The sequence below is a fragment of the Platichthys flesus genome, chromosome 18 (assembly GCF_949316205.1).
Source record: "Platichthys flesus chromosome 18, fPlaFle2.1, whole genome shotgun sequence".
Classification (NCBI taxonomy): Eukaryota; Metazoa; Chordata; class Actinopteri; order Pleuronectiformes; family Pleuronectidae; genus Platichthys; species Platichthys flesus.
This window is the reverse complement of record NC_084962.1, coordinates 20364126-20373028: the sequence shown is the minus strand read 5'-3', so window position 1 is coordinate 20373028 and position 8903 is coordinate 20364126. Positions and strand designations below refer to the sequence as shown.

Sequence of the window (8903 nt, the reverse complement as noted above, 5' to 3'; positions counted from 1 at the left end):
CAGGAGATGAAAAAGTGAGAGGATTCAGAATCATACGAGAGCAGAAGGAAGTTGATTTGAGTTTGTTCCTCCTGAGAAAATGTTTGTCACACGGCTGAGAGGTCAGGATTGGTTGAGAGCATGTAGGGGCGGAACCTAGATCCTATGGCCCCACCACAGCTTCAGACACGTCACAAGGGGGCAGCATCTTTAGGTCCAGTTCAAAGTTTATGGATTTACAATTTTACTATTTATTTCAATTATCAAACAAAATAGCAGGATTATCTCAATTATGCTAAACATTTCTAAAGGTTTCTTTTTTTTGCTAAGTATCCAATGTTTTAATCTACATGTTGACATTTGATTTAAATGTTGAAGCCATTGGGCTGAATTTCCTTCTGTGCGTGAGGCCCAGATTTAACCTGAACATCTAAATGTGGTTTTACAAACTGTTAATGACCAAATATTTGTGAGCTTCTTTTTAAAAAGGCATGGAATTCCACACGACAGAAAGATACTGCACGCAGGGGAAGGAATGCACCTGAAGTGAAGGTTAATCAAATATTTATCAACAGTTAATACTTTATCAGTTCTCTGTGGTGATCTCATCTTCAGGGACTCGATCACTTGAGTCTTCACTTGTGGGACGAATGACCGAATCTGATCCTGCAGCTGAATTAAATTATCAAAGCATTTAATGAGTGATTCTACACTTTCAGTTTGAAGGGTCAATCCACAGCTTCAAAAGTGACCTCACCAATGGTCTATTTTCAACCCCCCCCCCCCCCCAGAATGATGAGAAACTCCAAACAAACATTGAGAGTAAACAAATTTATTTTGTCATCTGCATTTACAGCTGGAATTCAGGGAATTCAAACACCACGTCTTTGCCAGTGAGCTTCTTGTAGACACCAGAGAACGTCTCCACCTGAGGGACGAGGACAGACGTTAACTTCAGTATCAACATGTGGATTCAGAACAAACAAGAGTTTGATTGAGCTGATGAATCTGATCAGTTCAATTACAAAAGGACAATAATCTATATTTAAACATCACTTCTGCAGCAGTACTAACATGAACAGCAGGATCTGTCATAACGTTTGTACACTGCATGGTTTAGCCCCCCAGTAACGGCCCCAGAAGGACTCTGGGAAGATGTAGGAATATGCAGGACGCTCGTCCTCACCAGCCGAAGCCGGGGACAGAGCTTTGTCTCCGACATTGTGGAACGGGACTGTACGTCTTAGCTTAGAGCTGCGCTCCCATACGCCACCAGGACAGAGCCAGGAAAGCAAATCCTGGATGCCCACGTCGGGTATAACCATAGACCAGTTTGTAATGAGTGTGTCATGTGATCTGAACGTTCAGAGTCGTCCACACTTACTTTGTGTTCGACATTGTTCTGCTGCGCCTTGTCCAGATGGACCTTGATGAGTCTGCTGCTGTCGATTTTGACTCTGATCCTCTTTCCCACGATCTCACTGGGGAACACCAGATCCTCGAGGATGGCGTCGTGGACTGAGGTCAGAGTACGACTGGAGGAAGCAAGCAAAAACAAAGACGTCTGAATACTGAGGGCTCTGATCAACCGAATCAACAACATGGACAGCAGGATCTGTCATAACGTTTGTACACTGCATGGTTTAGCCCCCCAGTAACGGCCCCATAAGGACTCTGGGAAGATGTAGGAATATGCAGGACGCCCGTCCTCACCAGCCGAAGCCGGGGACAGAGCTTTGTCTCCGACATTGTGGAACGGGACTGTACGTCTTAGCTTAGAGCTGCGCTCCCATACGCCACCAGGACAGAGCCAGGAAAGCAAATCCTGGATGCCCACGTCGAGCAGAATGATTCAAACAAGAACATTTAGACGAAACAAATACTGCTCCAATAGAACTATTAGTTTCACATAAAGAGAAACTACATGTGCTCCTGTTCCAGATGCTTTTCTTAACGATATGAAACTGAATCTGAGTTTTGGACGATTGGTCAGACTAGACAAATGATTGAAAATTTCATGTGTTTGGTGAAGAGTGACTTTCAAAACTTGATATTTAAAAGGAAAAGTTACACAGATAAAAGCTCCATTATGGAAAAGTAACCATCTTCATTATTATTTCTCTGCTCCACAACATGAATTTATCCATGTGAACTTTAACTGAACCTCCACTCACCTCCTGGGACGCTTCTGCTTGTTCTTGATGCGACTTTTCCTGGTGGGTTTGGGCAGAATTCTCCTCTGAAAGTCAACGACATCCTCATTAGTTTCTAATCACCTTTTACAAACTTTGAAACTGCAAACAAAAGGAAGTTTAACACGTTAATAAACTCCATCAGGGTCACACTGGTATTCTGGATATTATCTATAGATCATGTTACTCAGAGTTGAAACAGATTTAGAAAAGGGGAATGTCTTCAAATAAAATTCAGACAATTCCAAAAAGGTGGTAAAAGTTTTGGAATCGTATAAATTAAAGACATGGCTTAATTTAAAAAAATTACCACTAAGATTAAGAAAAAAACATCCAGTTCAGTGTGACCCTGATGGTTAGATAGTGTACACTGCATGGTTTAGCCCCCCAGTAACGGCCCCAGAAGGACTCTGGGAAGATGTAGGAATATGCAGGACGCCCGTCCTCACCAGCCGAAGCCGGGGACAGAGCTTTGTCTCCGACATTGTGGAACGGGACTGTACGTCTTAGCTTAGAGCTGCGCTCCCATACGCCACCAGGACAGAGCCAGGAAAGCAAATCCTGGATGTCCACGTCGGACAACAGACAGATGTTCTTCTTGTAACTCTACGACCCTTCAATATTCAGCCATGGGTCAAGACCAGTATCAAATCAGCCCCTGGAACCTGTGGTGGACATCCTCCTCCTCCTCCTCCTCACCTGTGCGACGAAGACCACGTGCTTGCCGCTGAACTTCTTCTCCAGCTCCCTCACCAGACGCACCTGAATCTTCTGGAAGGACTTAAGCTGGGGAACGGGAACAAAGATGATGATGGCTTTCCTGCTGCCACCAACCTCGATTTCCTGGAAACAGAAAACAATGACTTAATTTCATTGGAAGAAGAAGATTATCAAATTCCTACTGGTTCCAATGGGACACCAGGACTGACCATCTGAACAGTTAGAGAGAATGAGGATTAGAGCATTTATAAACTACACACTACAAAATATTGACTTGCACAGTATTTATGAAATTTGAGTGTACACTGCATGGTTTAGCCCCCCAGTAACGGCCCCATAAGGACTCTGGGAAGATGTAGGAATATGCAGGACGCCCGTCCTCACCAGCCGAAGCCGGGGACAGAGCTTTGTCTCCGACATTGTGGAACGGGACTGTACGTCTTAGCTTAGAGCTGCGCTCCCATACGCCACCAGGACAGAGCCAGGAAAGCAAATCCTGGATGCCCACGTCGGGTTGGATTTACGATTCCAACATTTACAAACACAACAGTTTGGTGCTACTCCAGATGTTCAGCCTGCAGTGAGCCAGACAACATCTGTAGAGAGACGAGGGTCCAGCTCTTACCTTTGCTGCAGTGATGTTCAGCTCCCTCAGCTGAGCCTTCAGGTCGGAGTTCATCTCCAGCTCGAGCAGAGCCTGCAGGGAGACGGATTAATCAGCCGGGAACATCTGCATTTCTACAGTTGAGCATAAGAGCAAATCACTGGAATAAAGATAAGATTTGGTGTTTGATTGACACGACTGAGACAAAGCCGTCTCTGTCGTGTCCATCACGATGTTTGTTCAGATCCAGATTTTTTTACTAGCAAGTAGATGAGCTCAAACAGAACCAGACTGAGATAAGTCTGGTTCTAACCTTTACACACATTGATTCAGCTTTAAATTCAAACGTACATGGGTCTGAGAGCTGGTCTTCTTACCTGGGAGATCCCAGACTCGAACTCGTCTGGCTTTTCGCCATTCGGCTTCACTATTTTGGCGCTGGTACTGAACATGGCCAATGTCTCTGCAGAGAGGAACACAAACACGTTAATGAGTCTCACACACAAACATCTGACTGCAGAGTTCAGACACAGATCCTGGAGCAGCTCGGTCACCCTAAGGTGCTATCTGTAGTCCTATGGCCCTGTTAGTCTATACAAAGTTGTGAATTACTTGTTCATCTGTAGATGTGTACTTTTATGTAGCTTCAATACTCTGCCTCATTCACTCCCGTTATATCTGTATTATCATATCTCAACTAGCACGTTACTTCTCTACAGTGGCAGCTTGTAGATCTGAATCTGACTGAACTGGTTCACACTGATTTCGACCTTCACCTCTGGATCTACAGCAGCTGACACGCTCCGGTGCTAACTCTGGTTCTACTTATATCAATGTGATAATGAGCAGATTGAATTAGAGCGTTTAACACAACTATAGAGTGTCTGTTAGCTTCCCCGTGTCCTAACTGGGCTAAGCTAGCTCACAATGTGGTAGTACACCGCTGTTCTAGCTCAGCCGGCTGTCACCTTCACGACCGAGTGGAACTTAACTAAAAGTTTTAAAAGTTTAACACTGAACTATAATAACTTTTATTAGAAGGACTCGTGTGCGGACCTGAGTGAAGCCAGTGTCCCCCTGTCTGAACACATGCACGGCCTGCTAGCGGCTAACAGCTAACTGCTAACAGAACGCCTGAGTCCGCAGCGGCTCCATTAAACCAAATAAAACAAACCATCCGCTCCCGCACGTTAAAGAATCTAACGCATCGCGGGTTGAACGCACATTACGACGCGTGAATTGAACGATTCGAGCTGATTAACGCACATTTTAGAGCAGATGAGCCCGACCGGCGGAAAAAGACACAACTCACCTCAGTCAACGACGGCCACGGAAGAGACCGAGACATCGCGAGAGCTGCATTAAATCCAATGCGAGACAGACACGCAAACCTCGCGAGATCTGCACGAGGCCCACTGACAGTGACGCGTTCACGGGATGTGGGGGAAAAGTGGATGTTTCCTTAATTTCTTTTATTCCCACACAATATATTTATCATATTAAAATAATAGTTGTATGTTAAATGACACTATATCTTTGGGCGTATACGATTAAAGTGTTGCTTTAAATTTTGCAGTTGTATTTGTCGTATTCAGTTAACATAGGGTCATTGGAAGGTGTTGGACAAGCTCAGCAGTGAGATAGTTAAATTAAAAGCAGAAAGAGTTTTAACTGTTTATGATGTTATTCCTAGAAAATATTCTTCCCTTTATTTAATTAGTATATTTTCATGTAACTTTTATTTGCATATTTATCTGATTTAGTAGAATATTTTACTGATTGTCTGTGTGAACATTTACAAGGACGCAGTGAATGCAGCATCAAGACCGCCTGAAGGGGGCAGTAGTGAAACACAACGGTGGATACAAGCTGCCGGAAAACCACAGATATTAAGAAGAAGAAGAAGAAGTAGAAGTATAACATCGCGAGAGTTCGAGTGCTAGCTTACCCATGCTAACAGCCTCCATCACAATTTGTTACTATTTTCTTTGTCGCGTCATTTTTCAGGTTTCAACCAAAACATAAACTGTGAGTTTCTAATGACGTCAGATAATTCACGGTGTTGTCATGTTGATTGGGAATGACGTTTCTGTCACGTGTGTGGATCAGCGCAGACTAACGGGCTAGCTAACGGGCTCGCTAACAGGAAGTCGCTGATTCTGCTGCTGAATTTCACGCACATCTTTGTGACTTTGTGAGTTAAAACGCGCAGCGGCCGCTGAATCACGATGAAATGAGTTAGCGTCACGATGTCGGCCACGCGCCTCACGCACGGTGATGTTTAGACTGACTGGCCTTTTCAGAGAAATACGCAGGAGCGTCTGCTGCGCCGCGGACGAGATGGCGAAAGGCACGTTTTTCTACGCAGTGAGAAAGGGATTAAAACCCGGAGTCTACAAGTCCTGGTGAGGCGGGTCACGACCCCATGTCTGAACGTGTGTTCGTGCGGGACTAGAACCCAGTGGTCCTGTTCGGGGAGGTTTGTTTCCTGTGAGAAACCTGAAGCCGAACTCCGGTCAGATTCACTGTGGTTTATAATATATTTGTGTCTAATCAAAACAAAACGACACAATAAATAAGAAGTGAACAATGTTTTGAAATCAGAACAGCTCACGGTTTAATTCGGCATAAGATGAAACACGTTAGAGGGCTCATTTCAATAAGATCTAATTCTAAAACACACAGTGGGAATAAAGGAAATCTGATCTCTTTTCAGATTAATGGAATAATTGATGATTATTAATCTTTTTCCCTCTCGTCTTTATTCAGGGATGAATGTAAGAGTCAGGTGGACAAGTTCCCAGCGGCCTCTTTCAAGAAGTTCGCTGCAGAGCGAGACGCGTGGGCGTTCGTCCGCGGGGTGGAGCTCACCCCCCCACCGGAGGCGAAGAGCGGTACGTGGGTCTGGACCTTCCTCAGGAGAACCACCCAGACAACTGCAGACTTATTCTAGAGGCTGTAAAGTATCAGTCCTATAGAAGGGACTGAGCTAAAGCCCCCCCCCCCCCATGAAGATATTTATATACATATTTCAGCTAATCACTAAATATAACCCCCACATTAGCATTTGCCAAACACGAGGATAAACTTTGTGTTGTTGGTTTTCAGCAGCTCAGAGTTTTGAGCCGGCTCTCTCCCTGCTGCCTAAACGAGGCCCCGAGCCTCTGGAGTACATCCCCCTGGGGAAGAAGAGACGCCACCCAGACGAGGAGCTGGTGTCCCCCCCCAAACGAGTCAAAGAGACAGAAAGCTCCTCGTCACAAAACCCAGATGGATTCACATACATGGGTGAGATGATTTTAAATGTGGAGATCTTTGTTGAACCCTTCATGATAAGATGATCCTTTATTAGTTCCACTACGGGGAGAGAATGATCATAATACCTGAAATAACAAAATGTAAGGAAATATAGAAAAATGTATGTGGAATAAAAACAGTATGTGGATAATCTGTGAACTGATTGAGTGACTCCCTCCCTCCAGGTGACGCTGTGGTCGTCTACACTGACGGCTGCTGCACGTCGAACGGAAAGGTCGGAGCCCGAGCCGGCATCGGAGTCTACTGGGGTCCCAACCACCCACTGTGAGGACACGCCCACTTTACAGACAGGAACCGAATCAAAGACTCCTTCTGATTCTTCATAATAACAATGTTATCAATAAACCAAAGTGTTTGTCGCCCTCTCCTGCAGAAACACTGCGGAGCGACTTCACGGGAGACAAACCAACCAGCGGGCGGAGCTACGGGTAAACACGTCTTCACGTCTCAGCTTCAGACACAGGGCATCAGTCTCATCACATATAGATGTTGCATAATTAAACATAGTTTAGCTAATATCTAATTTTCATACACTCACACAGACGTGTCTCTAACTGTTGATGTGTTTTTGTGTTTGTCTGTGTGTGTGTGTGTGTGTGTGTGTTTGTTTGTGTCTGTGTGTGTGTGTGAACCAGGCCGCCTGCAAAGCTCTGCAACAAGCTAAAGAGAAGAACATCAAGAAGTTGGTTGTTTACACCGACAGCAAGTTCACAATCAACGGTGAGATTTCTGAACATCAGACCCTAACGGACACTTCCTGTTTATTTCAACCTGTCATATTTCCCATGATGCAGTTTTGTTAGTTGCTCCGTTCATTTAAGAAATTCACGAAAAACAAAGATTTTTGCAGAACAACGAACATCTGGATGAGCAGGAAGAACCACGTGTGACTGAGACACAAACTGTATCCTCAGTATATCTCACGGAACCAGGTGTGTGTCCTGCAGGTGTGACCAAGTGGGTGAAGAACTGGAAGCTGAACGGCTGGAGGCTGAAGTCTGGAGGACAAATCACCAACAAAGACGACTTTGTGATTCTGGACCGGCTGAACGCAGAGCTGGAGGTGGTCTGGGTAAATACCAGCCTGAATCTCTTCATTTAAATATTCTGTTCACATTGAAGAGTCAGTCTGACTTTAAAAATGGAAAAAATCCACATTACTTCTGCAGTGTTACCTTACTACAGTAAGACAACTGTCCACCGGGGGCGCTAGAGGACCTACAGACGAGCTCCTCGTCCATTAGAACCAAGCTGATGTCTTCCATGATCCTTATTGGTTCTTGTGACCCTAGTTTTTTGTTTTTAATTATAAATGTGAATATTTCTCCTTTGACGTGGTTGTTGACTTTGATGAAAAGGAGGTATTTTTCCTCTTCCTCATCTACTACCCCTCTCCTTCCTCCTCTACTTCCTCCTCTCCTACCTCCTCTCATTCCTCCTGTCCTTCCTCCTCGTCCACCAGCTGTATATTCCAGGTCACGCCGGCTACACAGGCAACGAGGAGGCCGACAGACTCTCCAAAGAAGGAGCCGTGAAGCCTCTGGAGGAGCAAGACGTGGACGACACTGACGATTTGGATTAAATGGAGTCGGATCACGAGCGTCTGGTTTATCGGGTTTGGACATTTTTGGTTTTCCCCTCGCAGCAGATGTGATGAACCCAAAAACTCAGAGGAGGGGAGTGTGTGTTTGTCTGTTGAATGTTCTGTTCTTAATAAAGTTCCACTGGAAACAAAGTCAAGTACTTTGTGATTTCTTCCAGGGATTCTTTTTATGTTATTCATTTGTTTCGTGAGGAGATGATGAAGAAGGAGGTGACACAGAGGAAAGAAGAAGAAGAAGAAGAAGAAGAAGAAGAAGAAGATGGAGAGTGATGACAGAGGAAGGAAGAAAGAGGTGATGATGGGACAACCAGTTTTGACAGAGTTGAGAAATAAAGAAAATCAGCAAAGTGAAATGAGACGAGAGAAACTGATTCAGGAAGAAGAAGAAAATCATTTGTTGGTTTTCTTATTGATTCTTAAGTCTGGTTGTAGTAGCGCCTCTCCTCCAGCAGGGGGTCTCATGACACGATTAGTCCACACAGGGATT

The 8903-nt window shown here is 44.8% G+C and overlaps 2 protein-coding genes and 4 non-coding genes across 9 annotated transcripts; 1 reads left to right on the top strand and 5 right to left on the bottom strand.

Annotated features, from left to right (window-relative positions):
• Positions 1-795: 795 nt before the first annotated feature.
• On the bottom strand, positions 796-4931 carry rps7 (ribosomal protein S7). The gene is made up of 7 exons (XM_062411403.1): positions 4808-4931; positions 3873-3958; positions 3517-3588; positions 2871-3014; positions 2154-2218; positions 1364-1514; positions 796-907 (listed from the first exon to the last, which is right to left on the bottom strand). Exons 2-7 carry the CDS (start codon positions 3945-3947, stop codon positions 830-832), a joined length of 585 nt encoding a protein of 194 aa, XP_062267387.1. The 5' UTR covers positions 3948-3958; positions 4808-4931; the 3' UTR covers positions 796-829.
• On the bottom strand, positions 1078-1294 carry LOC133974046 (small nucleolar RNA SNORA73 family). Its single transcript, XR_009924639.1, has one exon. It is a non-coding gene; the product is annotated as a small nucleolar RNA SNORA73 family (small nucleolar RNA).
• LOC133974049 (small nucleolar RNA SNORA73 family) lies at positions 1605-1821 on the bottom strand. The gene has a single exon (XR_009924642.1). It is a non-coding gene; the product is annotated as a small nucleolar RNA SNORA73 family (small nucleolar RNA).
• On the bottom strand, positions 2533-2749 carry LOC133974047 (small nucleolar RNA SNORA73 family). Its single transcript, XR_009924640.1, has one exon. It is a non-coding gene; the product is annotated as a small nucleolar RNA SNORA73 family (small nucleolar RNA).
• Positions 3188-3404, bottom strand: LOC133974048 (small nucleolar RNA SNORA73 family). The gene has a single exon (XR_009924641.1). It is a non-coding gene; the product is annotated as a small nucleolar RNA SNORA73 family (small nucleolar RNA).
• Positions 4932-5392: 461 nt separating the features above from the next.
• Positions 5393-8548, top strand: rnaseh1 (ribonuclease H1). 4 transcript variants are annotated; one of them, XM_062411567.1, is made up of 9 exons: positions 5393-5523; positions 5799-5900; positions 6265-6389; positions 6604-6783; positions 6978-7077; positions 7187-7241; positions 7449-7533; positions 7761-7885; positions 8276-8548. In XM_062411567.1, exons 2-9 carry the CDS (start codon positions 5836-5838, stop codon positions 8393-8395), a joined length of 855 nt encoding a protein of 284 aa, XP_062267551.1. In that variant the 5' UTR covers positions 5393-5523; positions 5799-5835; the 3' UTR covers positions 8396-8548. The 4 variants fall into 4 exon arrangements, with proteins under 4 accessions (XP_062267551.1, XP_062267550.1, XP_062267549.1 ...); XM_062411566.1 differs by having other exon boundaries at positions 5403-5689; XM_062411565.1 differs by having other exon boundaries at positions 5403-5900; positions 6607-6783.
• The last annotated feature ends 355 nt before the right edge of the window (positions 8549-8903 follow it).